This window comes from Nanorana parkeri, unplaced genomic scaffold (assembly GCF_000935625.1).
Source record: "Nanorana parkeri isolate BGI_ZX_2015 unplaced genomic scaffold, ASM93562v1 scaffold74, whole genome shotgun sequence".
Lineage (NCBI taxonomy): Eukaryota > Metazoa > Chordata > Amphibia > Anura > Dicroglossidae > Nanorana > Nanorana parkeri.
Genome location: NW_017306342.1, coordinates 2,556,280 through 2,573,019, shown reverse-complemented (window position 1 = coordinate 2,573,019; position 16,740 = coordinate 2,556,280). Strand labels below are relative to the sequence as shown.

The window sequence follows — 16,740 nt, the reverse complement described above, 5'->3', positions numbered from 1 at the left end:
ATTAAAGGCTGTGTGTTTAGTTATTTTGAGGGGACAGCAAATGTACTCTGATATACAAGCTGTACACTACTTTACATTGTAGCAAAGTGTAATTTCTTCTGTGTCGTCACATGAAATGATATAATAAAATATTTACAAAAATGTGAGGGGTGTACTCGCTTCTGTGAGATACTGCATCTGACTTAACAAGGTAAGGGTAAACAAATCCTAGCACGATGGGTTAGAGGTGGGTGGAATGGGAGAAGTTAGAAAAAAATTATTTTTAACCCTAAGGAGTCAGAACTAAAGCTCTGCATTCAGCAAAGCTTCTAACAACCACATGAAGAACTCAGGCTATGGTAAAGCAGGGGGTCTCAGACCTTGTCAAAGATATCACTGCTTCTCTACAGAGGGCAAAGGTGCCACTCTATAGCTGCTGGCAGGTACAGTTTTTTTATTTTTTGTTCGGGCTGTGGCATATTTCAAAAGAGAACAAACTGTAAGGCCCGGTTCACGCCTGAGTATGAGCACTCACAGCGTGTTGATGCATCTGGAAGGTATTTAGATCATTTAAATTTAAAGTTCAATTGGGCACTAAGTTATAGTGTTGGCCAGTTAGGATTTAATGTTGGATTTCTGTTTAATAAAGAACAAAAGCAAGTTTTTTTAAGGATTTTTAGGAAAATATTGCAGTATCAGGAAAGAGTCAAATATGGTAGTTAGTTTTAAATTTAGGAGGTCTACTTATAACCTTCTGAAATACTGGGTTCTTTAAATATGTTTTAGAAGGAGGTTTTAAATATAGCATATCAGTTATACCTTTAGGATAATAGTAGGAACGGGAAACAAGAATTCTTTCCGAGCCTTATGTTGAACATGGCTTGACAAGTGCACTAATGTTGTCATGCCTAAAATGTTGTAACATGTATAGCCATTTGGTTGATAGCTTTATGTATATGAAGTTAGAGGTTAAATGTGTGTGTGTGTATAATATATATATATTTTTGTTTTGAATGTCATTTCAAGAGTCACAACTTCTAGATGAACTAAAGTGAAACGTTTTTCATGTTTCATGGAGGGTTAAAACATCTGCCACAACACAGTAAGAACAAATGACTCCAATATTGGGGAAATCCCTGCTATCACCAGAGCTAGTGTACCCATTGGAAAATGTTCCCTCTTTCTTTTCTGGTCACAACTTAATATGAAGGATTTTCTTCCACACTTGGTGATTATTAGGGATGCTCCGATACCACTTTTTTAAGACCGAGTAAGAGTACCGATACTTTTTTTTCAAGTACTCGCCCATACCAATTACCGATGTGCTGTCATTCACGCAGCTGGGCGGATCCAGACATAATTGTCGGGATCTGCTTCAGCTGTGGCGTTTGAGTATACCGCGAGCTGTAGATCACGGTATACTGAGCTTAAGGTGACGGGTGGACGCTAGTTTGTGTCCTCCCGTTACCCTAAGGAGAACTATGGGGAAAAGCCTTAACCCCATGGTTCTCCTTAACTAAGGCTTGTATCCCCATAGTGGGGAAAATAGATGAGCACATGTCCAGAACACTGTATAGTGTGGCACAGCTATATCCAATTCTGTATAACTTGCTTTATATTTTTAATTTTTTTTTATAATATAAAGCCGGGTATGCAGAATTGGATATAGCTGTGCCACACTATACAGTGTTCTGGTCCGGAGTCTGGACACGTGCTCATCTATTTTCCCCACTAGGGGGATACAAGCCTTAGTTATTAATAGCTACTTAGTTATTTCTTTAAAAAAAATATTATATGCAGTTAAACAACATTTTTGTGCCCAGCCCCCATGCGGTGCTGCAGTACTAATAGAAAATGATTTTGTTTCTGCCTGGAGATCCGAACCATTTAAATGACCCTTTATCTCATCATTCTTGTCAACCAGATCCGTAACCAAAATGAACCATATATACCAAAAAGATAAACCAGCTAACAAGAGTGGCTGGTTTAAAAAGGGTTAACAGAGGATCGGGACAAGTATTCCAATTATAAAAAGTTTATTAGATAAAATATCCGTTTTGGACATAAACATCATATCACTAACTGGTTTAAAAAAAAAAAGCATGACATACAATTATAAATCTTCAGGTATGCAGATCTGTTTGTATAGTGTGCTTTCATTCATATATGCTAATCAGCTGACACCAAAGGATAATACGTTCCATATAACGTATTATCCTTTGGTGTCCGCTGGTATCTGAAATACACCTATTAATCTCCAGTGGGAGAAACAAGGAAGTTACATAGTAGCATCTTCTTAAAAAATCAGTTTCTTTCCCACATTGTTTCAGCTGATTAGCGTATATGAATGAGAGCACATTATACAAACAGATCTGCATACCTGAAGAACAAGCTTGAAACTAGTCTACCTTTTTCTGCGTATGTCGGTTTCTTGGTGGGGTTTTGCTGCTCAGGTGTGAACAGGGGCCATTTTCCTACTGCTCAGAAACACTAGGTGTGAGCAAGGCGTAAAATGAATATTTCAAGAAAAGGCAGGATTCAGCTTGAGAGGTGACTATTACTCCCGGAGTCATAATTTATACATTTGTCTGTTGTGATATAACAAGCAAAGTTTGGTTATTTGGATACATTGCAATATCTGTGTTAAAAATGTTTTCTTATATTTTGTTTTAGTATGCTAGGTTGTCATATGACACCAGACCAGAAACCATTTTGCAGCTAATGCTAAAAGAATGGCAGATGGAATTGCCCAAACTCGTTATCTCTGTGCATGGAGGAATGCAGAAATTTGAGCTTCATCCCCGCATAAAGCAATTAATTGGCAAAGGTCTCATCAAAGCAGCTGTAACAACAGGAGCTTGGATTGTTACTGGAGGAGTGAATGCTGGTAAAGAATAAGGCTGATGTAATGATTTAAAGGAGAACTATGAGGTGAGTGCTTTTCACTCACCTCATAGTTCTAGCCGACCTGTGACAATGAGACTGTCACAGGTCGGCTCAGTAGATCGGGAGGTGAGCGAACACATACCAGGTTCGCTCACCTCTCGATCCTGTCACGGCTCTCTGCTGTGACAGGGGGAGGGCTGGATTCCCCTCTCCCCGCTCCGATCTGCCAGCGCTGACTGGCGGAACGGACGGGGGAGGGGGCAGGTACAGCTGGCTCTGCCTCTAGATAGGCAGAGCCAGCTGTCACTCACGCAGCTGGGCGGATCCCGTCATCTAAGTCGGGAACCGCTCCGGCTGCGGTGTCTCAGTATATCGCGAGCTGTATTTCGCGGTATACTGAGCCTAGGGTAACGGGAGGACGCTAGTTTGTGTCCTCCCGTTACCCTAAGGAGAACTATGGGGAAAAACACTGACCCCATAGTTCTCCTTTAACCATTATTTGCATGTATATACCATAGTGGGGTTAATGATTGCAGAGGGAGTTCTCAGTAGACAGCAGAAAAAATGGAGATACCATTAGTCACTGATAACCTTACTAGATAAATAAAACCGGTAATCTTTGCTTTTTGCGTATCGCTCTTCTTTATTATCAGCCTAAGTTACATAATGTTTGGTGTTTACATTTTCAAATGAGGGGTATGCTGGTGAGAGGATACGTACAATAATTGTCAGGCATAGATTTGTTTTAGTCCTTATTCACACCAAGCGCAGAGTGATAGATAGATAGATAGATAGATAGATAGATAGATCTATATCGATATATATTTTTTAACCAAAAACGCCCCGGAACGCCTCAAAAACGCGGCACAACCCACTGCACTGCGTGTGCAGAAACCTGAGCGGATCTGCTCTGCATTTGGTGTGAACAAGGCCTTAGGCCTGGTACAAGACGTTTATTAAAAGGAGAACTATGATGTAAGTGTTTTTCACCATAGTTCTCCTCAGAGTCACGGGAGGACATAAACTAGCGTCCTCCCGTGACCCAAAGCTCAGTATACCGCGAGCTACAGCTCGCAGTATACTGAGGCAGCCGGGACGGATCCCAACATTACTGTCGAGATCTACCCAGCTGCGTGATTGACAGCTAGCTCTGCCTATCTATAGGCAGAGCCAGCTGTACCCGCCCCGTTCGTTCCTCCCGTCAACGCTGGAGGATCGGGGAGGGGGGGAATCCCTGCAGGGAGCCGTGAGTGACAGTCACGGCTCTCTGCAGGGACATGATCAAGAAGTGAGCGAGCGACGGTATGTGTTCACTCACTTCCCGAACTATTGAGCTGACGTGTGACAGTTTCATTGTCTCACATCGGCTCGAACTATGAGGTTGAGTGAAAATCACTCCCCTCATAGTTTTCCTTTTAACTGACACTCCTAGGAGTGCATGATTACATTTTGTAACTTTCTTATGTATATATGTAACCAGGTGTTGCTAAACATGTTGGTGATGCTCTCAAAGAACACGCTTCAAGGTCATCTCGAAAAATTTGCACCATTGGCATTGCTCCCTGGGGAGTCATTGAAAATCGGAATGACTTGGTTGGAAGAGATGTGAGTAAACTTTGCTTTCATTTAATGGTGATGGATCATCAATGATCACTATTGTCATAAACATTTTTTCTTCCCCTGTAGGTCATTGCTTCTTATCAAACATTGTTGAACCCTCTGAGTAAATTGAATGTCCTCAATAATCTGCATTCCCATTTTATTCTGGTGGATGATGGTACAGTTGGAAAATATGGAGCGGAAGTTAGTTTAAGAAGGGAACTAGAAAAAACAATCAACTTACAACGCATCCATGCCCGTATGTTCTTAATATGTCTTTCCTTTTTTTCTTTCTTTTTAATCTTGTGGTACCACATTTTAGATTTTACAATGAAGCACGTATTACATATTTTCCCTTTTTTCTTTTTAGGCATTGGCCAAGGAGTGCCTGTAGTAGCCTTGATCTTTGAAGGTGGTCCAAATGTGATTCTTACGGTTTTGGAATACCTGCAGGAAAGCCCTCCTGTACCAGTTGTTGTGTGTGAAGGCACTGGAAGAGCTGCTGACATATTGGCTTATGTACATAAACAAACTGAAGAAGATGGGTGTGTATGTTTATACATTAGTAGAAAGTTTACAAAAAGCAATGAATGTTTAGTTCATATATCAGAGGCGGCTAACATTTTTACTTTTAGGACACTGCCAGAAGGTGCTGAGCCGGAAATAATATCAACTATCAAAAAGACTTTTAACTTTAGCCAATCTGAAGCCGTCCACCTCTTCCAAATTGTAATGGAGTGCATGAAGAGCAAGGGATTGGTAAGAACTGTGAGCGGATACTAGGACTGCAGCTAACGATTATTTTCATAATTGAATAGTCAGCTGATTATTAACTCTGATTAATCGGATTAATTTTTTTTTTACCTCTCATTCATTTACAACAAAATACACAAATGCAGCGTTACAGACAAAGTTTACTTCAGAATAAAATGGTATGCACATTTTTTGAAATGGCACTGCACTGGAACACAGGGTTTTGCAGTACCCCGCATTCCGGTGCGGGCGATCACACTGCGGACGGGAGGTGCATTTGGGATCCATTGAAATTAATGGCACTTCCTTTTTTGGTAAACTGGCCTGCTTTTTCCCCTATTTAAGTAAAAAGTTACTGCCCTTCAAAAACACATTGCAATGCATCTGAAAAGCATGGCAAATTATGTTGCAAGATTATTATTTTTTTCCTTATGTCCATCTGGTGACAACAAACCCGCATTCATTTTTTTTTTTATAATCTGCCTCTAGAAACCCTTTTAATCCTTTTAACCTTTTGTTTGTTTTAGTTGACCCCCAAAATATAGATGTGAACAGTATTAAAAAACAGGCTTCTCTTAATTTAAACAGATCACTGTGTTTCACATTGGATCAGATGAACATCAGGACATCGATGTTGCAATACTGACTGCTCTGTTAAAAGGTAACTAATTTGTCTATTGTTTTAAGACTGGCATCGATTGGCAGGCTTCTTACCAGTTAGCCCAAGAGAGGAGAAATCTGTCTGATGTACACACTGCCAAGGCTGCCATCAATGTTTTGCTTATCCCCACAAGTTAATTTGACTGTATTCTTCACTTTAAGCTTGCATTGATTCATTATCTTTTGTTAAAACCTAAAATATCACCAGGTTGGCTAAATTTCATTCAGGATCCTCCCCTCTTTGTTTCTGCATTTCCCGAAAGTGGGAACCTACCTACACTTATGGTGGCATTGCCCTGTGGTCAGGTCTCTAAGGTCAAATGTTTTGACACCTCAATATTCTACTAGGTCGCCCATTTGCCACTGACCCTTGGGAAGCCCTTTTCAGTAAAATACCTGACTATTTCTTCCCACCAGTTTAAACATTTGCTTTTTCCCTTTACTTTGTTAAAGTAAATAAAAATAAAAAATTTTGAAGAAATTCAAAAAGAAAAGAATTCAAAAAAAGAAAAACCTAAAATATCAATACTTTATCAATATACATATATTCATAGACTTGCGGTACTGTGCAAAGGTTTTAGGCAGGTGTGAAAGAATGCTGTAAGCAAGAATGTTTTTGAAAGGTATATATTTAGTATTGCTTATTTTTATCGATTTACAAAATGCAGAATAAGTGAGCAGAAGAAAAATCTAAATCAAATCACTATTTGATGTCTATCCTTTGGCTTCAAAACAGCATCAATTTTTGCACACTTGCACAAAGTCAGGTATTTTGTAGGATTAAAGTGCCCATACACTGCACGATTATCATACGATAATCGCAGGAAATCCCACGATCGTATGATAATCGCAAAGTGTATGGAAGGCATGCAACCGTTTCTTCTTCCAGCCTGCTTGTTCGTCTTCCGTCGAACAAGCAGGCTGGAAAACCCGCCGAGAATCGTACGATTTTTGGCGAGTTAGTGGCCTGCTTGTTCGACAACTGCCGAAGGGGCCGCACGCGCACACTGCCCGTTTGCAGTCATCGGAAGCCCGCCCCTCATTGCAGTCATCGGGAGCCCAGCCCTCCCGAACTCAACTATGCATGGAAACGTAGGAACTGGGGTGCAGAAATATAGCAGCAGGTGCTCTGGACTGATGAGTCAAAATTTGAAATATTTGGCTGTAGCCAGAGGCAGTTTGTTCGCTGAAGGGCTGGAGAGCGGTACAATGAGGTACAATGAGTGTCTGCAGGCAACAGTGAAGCATGATGGCACTTCCTTGCAAGTCTGGGGCTGCATTTCTGCAAATGGAGTTGGAGAATTGATCAGGATCAATGGTGTCCACAATGCTGAGCAATACAAGATACTTATCCATAGTTACATAGTATTCGAGGTTGAATAAAGACACAAGTCCATCAAGTCCAACCTATTGTGTGCATGTATATGGCTCTACTGAAGTTTGCGTATGTATAGGTCCCTGTGTGATCCATCATGCCATACCATCAGGAAAGCGTGTCAATGGCCCCAAATGTATTCTGCAGCACGCCAACAACCCCAAACACAGCCAATCTCATTAAGAACTATCTTCAGCATAAAGAAGAACATGGAGTCCTGGAAGTGATTAATTTGGCCCCCCACAGAGTCCTGATCTCAACATCGAGTCTGTCTGGGATTACATGAAGAGACAGAAGGATTTGAGGCAGCCTACATCCACAGAAGATCTGTGGTTAGTTCTCCAAGATGTTTGGAACCACCTACCTACCAAGTTCCTTGTGTGCAAGTATATCTAGAAGAATAGATGCTGTTTTGAATGCAAAGGGTGGTCACACCAAATATTGATTTTATTGGATTTCTCTTGTGTTCATTTACTTTCCCTTTTGTTTATTTTGATCAATTAACGATTATCACTTTTTCTATATACAATTTTTGAATTGTTTTTTTACAGCTGCCTAAAACCTTTGCGCAGTACTGTTTTATATATTTTTGTTTCCTGCTTTTGGTTATTATTTCCCTTCAGCAAACTGGCATGTATGCCGCCGAACTATAGCCGCCCCCGCCCTAAGAATCTGTCTTTTTTTTAGGTGCAAATCATTGGCAGGGGAAGTGATGTCAAACAGGCATATAGGAAAGTAAGAATCCAGCTACCCTATGTCCTGGCATTGGGTTGGGTGAAACATGTCAGAGGGGACAGACCTTGGGCAGGACTCAGACTGACACTGACATACAGGTGAAACTCGAATAATTAGAATATCGTGCAAAAGTAATTGAGTAAGTGCTGCAAAAGGGGCCCAAACCAAGTACTGAGTACATATGCATGCTTGTACTTTTCAGAGGTCCCATATTGTTCTATGTACAATCCTTGTTTTATTGATTGCATGTAATAATCTACTTTTTTGAGGTTGTGGATTTGGGGTTCTTGGGGTTTTCATGAGCTGTAAGCCATAATCATCACAATTATGACAAATCACGGCTTGAACTATCTTGCTTTGCATGTAATGAGTCTATCTCATATATTTCACCTTTTAAGTTGCATTAGTGAAATAAATGAACTTTGCACAATATTCTAATTATTCGAGTTTCACCTGTATGTTTTCAATAAACTGATTAGTGTGGAAAGGAGTGTAGCCGGATTCTTCCTTTACTATATGCTTGTTTGGAGTGAGGACACACTCCTGCCGGCGAGCACCCAGCTGTCTTTCCTCTGCTAAAGCTGTGGAGGAGCTGTGCTTTATTCCTGTGCTTTGGTTTGGAGGAGGTCCCATGTTTGCAATGAATATATCATGGGTGCAAAAATTGAAAAAAGGGCCTCAGTCATGAAGGGGTTTAATGGAATTGAATCTCCAACAAATTTATGTGCAGCATGTCATTTTTAAGATGAATAGAAAATACTTGCTGAAATAAAGTTTGGTAAACATCTTCAGTAGTATCATGTACACATACAGAAATTATGTTTTTAATTATATACGGGAAATTCTTAGCATTTTGAAAATGCATAGTGTGGGGATGTGAGATTGTATATCTTGTATGTTAGAATACCCAAATGTTTTGATGTTGATTTTGTGGTACTAACTTTTTTTTCTTTTCTTTTTAGGAACAAATGCTACTGCTTTAGATCAACTGGTATTAACTTTAGCATGGGATAGAGTTGACATCGCCAAAAATCATGTTTTTGTCTATGGACAACAGTGGCTGGTAGGAATGGCTGTGTATATATATATATATATATATATATAACCAGTATTTCAGCTTTTACAGATATGTGCAATGTTTTAAGGTATTTTTGCAAGCTGTTTTTAGGAAGTGCTACATCCTCTCTTTGGGGGTGGCCTGTGTTTTCCAAATATCATCAGTGAGTTGACTATATTGTGAAGTGGACATCAATGATATCTTTTCTAAACACCATGCATTCTAGGAACATGACATCTAAGACATTGGGGGAATTTATCAAAACTGGAGCAGACAAAATCTGGAGCAGATTTGCACTGCAGCCAATCAGCTTCTCTGTCTCATTTCCAAATCTTACCTGAGAAAACTGAAGAGAGATGCTGATTGGTTGCCATGGGCAACTGCTCCAGATTCTACTTGCTTCAGTATTGATAAATTCCCCTCATTGTGTCGAGTCGGCTACATTCAGGATGGGCATCAGGGATACTTACTTTACTACAGATGGCGGGTGGTTGAGATGTGAAGCACTGCATCCCCACATTCCACCCACCTTCTAAATTTAGATACACACTGCTTGTAGCCAGCATATTTATGTAGCCTGAGAACAAATATATCTTCAGAGAATCTAAAATGATTGAAATATTCCCTTTTTTTAATATGCACTTTTCTTTACTACCACCAATAAATGAATAAAATTAAATAGTCTTTCCTGATTCCTTTTTTTATGTGTATTTGAGCTAGTTATTCTGTACTAAGTAGGGTTTTGTTTGTCATGTGATTATGGGCACATTCTGTTTGGGGTAACTGGTTTATTAAATATTTCCTCAGGTTGGTTCTTTGGAACAAGCCATGCTGGATGCACTTGTAATGGACAGGGTTGCCTTTGTCAAACTTCTCATTGAAAATGGTGTCAGCATGCACAAGTTTCTTACAATTCCTAGGCTGGAAGAATTGTATAATACTGTAAGTTAAATTTATAATATGTTAAAAGATAATAAGGTTTCTGTTAAAGCCATGTATATGGCATGTACTTTGTTACCCTTTCTTCTAAATAAATGAATTAATTTACATCTTAATTATATTGTAAATGTTAATTATTAGGCAATGTCCTTTAGAGTCTGCTTTATCCATGCTGATATAAGGACTGCTGCTCTCCCCAGCTGCATGTACTCCTGTTCTTTACATTCCCCCCACACTTCATTCAGTAACTAGAATGAGGATAGGAATTGGTATGCGAGTCTGAAGTTGCATATTCGCGCTTACACTGTGCTGAGGATTCTCTTCCCCAACTCCATGTGACATTACTAGATGCCTGAATGGACAATCGCCAAGCACCAACGCTATCATGTGGAAGGAAGGCGAAAGCCACATGCTCCTCATACCTAAAAGTACTGGGTATTTCTCTGTGAACCTGGTGGTTAAGTGAAGCTGTGGTGGAAGCAGTGACGGCAAGGGGAGTATGTACTTTTTGGGATGGCAGCAGTTAAGTGATCTTGTTGCTTTGTCCTGCATGGGCATAGCACAGGTTCATGTTAATGTTCATACACATAGGTAATGTGTGCACAGTGCCTGGTGCTCATATTTTCCATTCTCCCATACCAGCTTTTTTAAGCTCTTGTTTATTTTTCAGTTACTGCTGTATCTAACTTTAAAAGGCTACCTGTGTGGTGGTTCAACAGTAGAAATTGACTTACCTTTCTAGTTTCAGGCTGCCCCAGTAGCCTGCAATTCCAGAATGCTTTTTAAAGAAAGTTGTGACTGGAGCATGCACAGTGGCGTTGTAGCCCCTTCTTAAAGGAGAATTATGACCTAAGGGCAAATAAAAGTACTTCTTGCCTTTTACTCTAATAGCATTCTTCTTTTCCAAAGTCGCAGTCACCTGCAGCCATGCTCCAAGCTCCTTTCCTCTTAGGGGGCGTTAACAAGGAATGCAGCCCCGCCCTCAGCTTTTTTTTTTTTCTAACTCTATCTGCTGTGGCCACACTTTCTCTAGTCAAGAACACTGTGTATGGCTGGAGTGTGCACGCTGACATGTGGGAGCAGGAGGCAGAGTCTCAACTGAGAAGCAGCAAGCTGACTCAGCCTCCCTTCTCTTTCCCTCTCTCTTACCAGTATTTCCCCTCTCTCTTCACCGATCTTCTCCTGTTGTCTCATTAATCAGATGCTTGCAGCAGTTGTATGAAAACCTGTTCCCCGTAAATCTTAGTTCCCCTGACCGTTCAACTATTACCATAACCCCGCCCCTTCCTTATAGCTGCTTTAGTATTTACATAGCCCTGCCCCCTCTCTGCAAGCTCCAGTGTTCTATGAGAAAGACGAATGTCTCCTCTCACATTGTGTGCTCTGATCGTTCAGGGGAGACCAGTCAGAGATTTCCTGCACAGTGGTGTGGGGGGAAGCTGAACAATCAGAGCACACAATGTAAGAGGAGATTTTCGTCTCTTTCTCAGAGAACACCGGGGCTTGCAGAGAGGGGGCAGGCTATGTAAGTACTAAGCAGCTGTAAGGAAGGGGCGGGGAATACGGTAATAGCTGAACGGTCAGGAGGAACTAAGATTTATGGGGAACAGGTTTCCATACAACTGCTGCACATTTTCAAGATTTTGCACGCGCTGTCATTTGCTGGCACAGACGACGGGGACGTGGAAGTAGGAAGAGAGCTGCTGCGCATGCCCATGTATTCGTGGACGCGCAGCGGTTCTCAAGGAATGCCGTCAGTCACAGTGAGAACGATCGGTTGGGAGGATCCTGACAGTATTGTCGGGATCTCTCCCCACTGCTGCGCTTAGCCCCGCCCACCATCCTAAAGTAACGATTGTATGTTTAGGGTGCATTTTGGATTATAGGAGTAAATTGCAAAATGTACTCCTATAGCCCATGGAATCCAAAAGTAACGAAAAGCTTGGACCCCACAGTTCTCCTTTTAACAGGAAGGAGAAGCACAAGTGGTGGACAGAGCAGGAGATGCAGAACTGCCATGCAAGCTCTGGTCACAATTTTATATTTTTTTTGATAGGGCACCTTTTTAGATGGAACCCGGAACAAGAGCCAGCTTACCATCAGTAAACCACTGTTCTTTTAAAGGCAACCTGTCATTGCCTAAAATCTTTCAAATGCCCACAATTCAGTGGTCCGAAGAGGCTCAACATCTGACAATTGGGGAATGGCTCAATTTCAACTTGAAATGCAATCAAGGCCCTTTGCTGGATTGACTTGAAGATTAATACAATTGCTTGTAGGCGCCATTAAGTGCGTGCATTTCGATGTTGGTATTGAAAACGCTGCGTTCAAATGCGCACAGCACTTATTTCTGTGCGCATCTGAACGCAGCACATACAAATACAAGGCCCCATACACAGCTGCATTGTTGTCGTGTTTTTGCGTTGAGTACAGATGTGTGCAAAGAATGGAACAGAGCTGCATCATGTGGTGCAAGAGTGCGGTTTTTTTACGCGCATGTCAATGTCTGCATATGTGTGTGAAGCATTTTGTCAGCTCCTTCAGTTATTGAATTCTTTTTGTTTTACTACACTGGTTAAGGGTTGGGGGGGGGGAGTGTTGGAGGAAACTGCTGGACCACGCGAACTGTTGTGGCTGACTTTTATTTGAGGAATAATGTAATCGTATTTTTTAATACTTCGTTCATATCATTCATGTTCTATTTGAGTAAAACATTTCCATTCTTTGTTCATTCCCTCTAATACACTTTCACATATCTTAAATAGGAAAGTAAATAACTGTCATTTTAAATGTCTGAAATATTGCCATTTATTAACGTATGTCCTAACATCACTCACTTGTATTTTTTATTTTTTTTTGCATTAAAGAAACAAGGTCCTACTAACCCAACTCTGTTCCATCTAGTCCGAGATGTAAAACAGGTAATTTCAACATTATTTCCTGTTTGTTTTTGTTTCAGATTATTAGAGAAAATCCTAAACTGTTGACAAGCCACTTTTACTTTTGTCTGTTTACCTGCCATCATCACTAGTTTTTTTAAATTCCATTCAAAAGTGTTTTTCAGCTCGATCTAAACATTGAGTCATTAGAAGGGAAGCTTTGATGTTTCTAGTGAACACTTTGAGCTGTGCTTGTTGATGCAGTGTTTACGTGAAAGCATTTTTTGATTGCTCTGCCTTTGACTCTACCTCATTAAACCTTTTGAAATAACAGATCAGCCACGCAGGTAGTACGTGGTTTCAGTGTGTTGTCAGATAAGGAGCAGAAAAGATTAGCAATGCATATCCTGCAGTGAAGGAAGCCAAGCCTATATATGAGGAGGAAATATGACTGTACAATTTACATACTGTTACATTGGAACTGTTTTTTGTTTGTATTTTGTTTTGTTTTTTTCTTACACATTAATAACATTTACCTATCTATCATCTTTTACAAGTATAGCTAAAATACTCATTTTAGTAAATTCCTAGTACATTTTAGTAAACAATCCTTTTGGTAAATTGAATAAAATGCAGATATCTGTCGAATCCATGCACTGGTCACCTGGGCTACAAAAGTTTCTTATGTGGATGATGATAAAAGTTATACACATACAATTACCATTCCATGTATTGGTTGTTTAATCCAGTGTTTTTCACCCTTTTTTATTCTCACGGCACACTAGTGTGCCGCGGCACACTGGTTGAAAAACACTGGTTTAATCCATAACGATCTTTGTTTTGGAATCCAACTCTGAGCTGTCCTTTAGGAAAATATACAGACACTTCTCGGTTTATGATGGCGTTACGTTCTGATAAACCCATATTAACGTGATCGTATTGTAAACCGGGGAGTGTACTGTAGTGTACTGTACTGCCGCGGTCGTCAGCAAACCGCACAAAATAGGGAGCAATAGCCAGACTGCTATTCGCTATTTAAAATTGCAATGGACAATGGCAGGCTGGCTATTGAAACCCTGCCAACTAAAAGGACGCGTGGACCTGAGAGAGAAAGTTCTCTGTCGGGTCCACTTCCCTGCTCAGTGGGAAGGTGGCATAGCCAGCCTGCTATTGCAATTTGAAATGGCCATCAGCAGTCCAGCTATTGCTCCCAGCTATTTACATTCACCTACTGGCGTTGGAACCGGAACGCCTCGGGGATGGTTGCTTAAGAGTTACTATTAGCTCTCAAGCAACCAGAAACTACAGTTATCCAGCACCTACCGATCCCCATGGGTGCCCAATAACTGTACAGTAAACTCCATCTTATATGTGAAAGATCGTAACTTGATCAATCGCAACCCCAGGAGCATCTGTACTGTATTTAAATGGTGTGTTAGAGACTTAGTAATGGGAGTGCTTGCACTTTTTCCTGGTAGCAGAGGAGAGGATATGAGGCAGTAGGAGGCTAAATAAAACTGTTATGAAAAATGATGTTAGTCAGTAACAGACGAGTAGTGTATTGCACGCTCCTTGCTCTGGACATTGATTGGTTCAAGGCAGGATCATCTAGGAGCACGAAGTCCTTATAAACTGTATACTTTGTTATTTTGCACTTTCTACCTACCATGATCATTGGATTAATAGTCTCGCTGGTGTTATAGCAGCCACACATCTTGAAAATCTGTATTGGTGGAATGTGACCATTTTAATCAAAATGGTCTCCATGTTAAAGCATATGTGTAGTTAATTTAACAATTTTGAAGGCAGAAGGAGCTACGGGCTACTAAAGCTGGCCATACACTATGCGAATTTCATCTGTTTCTTGATGAACCGGCCGAAATTCGCACAGTGGGTGACACTGTCGGCGCACTTTCCGTCGGCATCCCTCGATCAGCTGAAAAATCTTCGAACGAACAGGGCCGGCTGCCAATGAGCCTGCAGGCTGAACAAAGAAAATATTAGTGCATGGGCAGCTTAACCTCCCTGGCGGTCTGATTATTTCTTTTTTTGTTCTATGTTTTTTCGTTTTTTTTATCCTGCCGGTTCCACCCCCCCTGCGACGCGGACTCTCGCAAGGGACAGAACCCGGAAGCCGGCTTCGGCCGGAGGACACAGCGCGTCGCGAGGGACAAGTTGAGTAACGCTACTGTGTAATCCAGTGTGGCTCGGGGTTACCGCTTATGGTACTGAAAATTAACCCCAAGCCACACTCGGAAATACCGCCAGCAAGGTTAAGTAACTTCTCTAGGATGCGCTTACACAAATTCTTATTTTCCAAAGGTTGGTGCATTTGGGCAATGCTTTCTTTCATTTTGCTATAGCTGTAATTGCCAGTAGGTTGCTTGCAAACCAAGCTATTGTGGTGTGCAGTCAAGAAATGTGGCTGTGCAATGGCTTTCTGAGGTAAACTGCATTACTGCTAGTAACCTTTAATGGTTTTTATTTATCTCAACTTGTTTTATGGGTTGCAGGGTAACCTACCCCCAGACTATAAACTTACACTGATTGATGTGGGCCTTGTCATTGAATATCTCATGGGCGGAACCTTTAGATGCACTTACACAAGAAAACGCTTTAGAATCATCTACAACAATCTTCATGCAGGAAACCGGGTAGGTGTAAATAGGATAACGTGGATAAAATTCATCCCTTTCAATCTACTTTGGTTTCACTGTTGGTGGTTCTTGGAATTAGTGGAAGCCTTACACCATGTGCACAATTATTAGGCAAGTTGTATTTATGAGGATTAATTTCATTATTGAACAATTAGTGCTCTCGGTCAATCCAAAATGTTACAGAACCTCAAACCTGAATATTTAAGAACATAAAAGCGAGGTTTGGGCTTTTCTTAGCAGAATATCTACAGTATGTGTGCACAATTATTGGGCAACTATTAGTGTGCAGAATTATTATGCAACTAAATGGAAAACTGAATTTTTCCCATCTCACTTTTTTACTTTTATCTGTTAAAGTGAGAATAATAAACAAACGACTCAAAATTTACAAATAAACATTTCGGACATTTTCAAAAACAAAATCAGTGACCAACATAGCCCCCCTTCTTTTCAACAACAGTCATCAGCCTTCCATCCATGGAGTCTGTCAGTTTCTTCATCTGTTGAGGATCAAATTTTTGTGCAGCAGCAACCACTTTTAGATTGTAAGCCCTCACGGGCAGGGCCCTCCTTACCATCTTGTCCTGAATTGTGATTGTAATATCTTCCTTATATTGTAAAGCGCTGTGCAAACTATTGGCACTATATAAATCCTGTATAATAATAATAATAACCACAGCCTCCCAGACACAGTTCAGAGAGGTGTACTGTATTCCTTCACCGTAAATCTCCCATTTAAGAAGGGCCCACAAGTTCTCAATAGGGTTTAGGTCAGAGGAGGAAGGGGGCCATGTCATTATTCTTTCATCATTAAGGTCTTTACTGGCTAGCCACGCAGTGGAGGACTCCGATGCATGCGATGGAGCATTGTCCTGCATAAATATCATGGTCTTCTTGAGAGATGCAGACTTTCCTGTACCACTGCTTGAAGAAAGGATCTTCTAAAAACTGGCAGTAGGTTTGGGAGTTGGTTTTGAGTCCATCTTCAACCTGGAAATATCCAACTAGCTCATCTTTAATAATACGAGGCCACCAGTACCCCCACCTCCTCCTTGCTGGCAGTCGAAGTGGAGCTCTGTGCCCGTTACTGATCCAGCCACGGGCCCATCCATCTGGTCCGTCAAGAGTCACTTTCATCTCCGATATTTCAAGGCCCAGTATTGACATTTCAACTCGTGTCTTGTTCAGTGGTAGTCAGATTTCAGCCTTCCTTACCTTGGC

At 40.9% G+C, this 16,740-nt stretch overlaps 1 protein-coding gene across 1 annotated transcript in view; it reads left to right on the top strand.

Moving 5' to 3' along the window:
* Positions 1-16,740, top strand: part of TRPM7 (transient receptor potential cation channel subfamily M member 7) — a 115,761-nt gene that overhangs the window by 46,566 nt on the left and 52,455 nt on the right. Inside the window, exons 5-14 of the mRNA XM_018576705.1 lie at positions 2,653-2,866; positions 4,346-4,470; positions 4,552-4,723; positions 4,835-5,009; positions 5,100-5,223; positions 5,806-5,878; positions 8,950-9,050; positions 9,852-9,986; positions 12,851-12,904; positions 15,376-15,516. Of these exons, the coding sequence (XP_018432207.1) occupies positions 2,653-2,866; positions 4,346-4,470; positions 4,552-4,723; positions 4,835-5,009; positions 5,100-5,223; positions 5,806-5,878; positions 8,950-9,050; positions 9,852-9,986; positions 12,851-12,904; positions 15,376-15,516 (1,314 nt within the window). The remainder of the gene's footprint in view (positions 1-2,652; positions 2,867-4,345; positions 4,471-4,551; positions 4,724-4,834; positions 5,010-5,099; positions 5,224-5,805; positions 5,879-8,949; positions 9,051-9,851; positions 9,987-12,850; positions 12,905-15,375; positions 15,517-16,740) is intronic.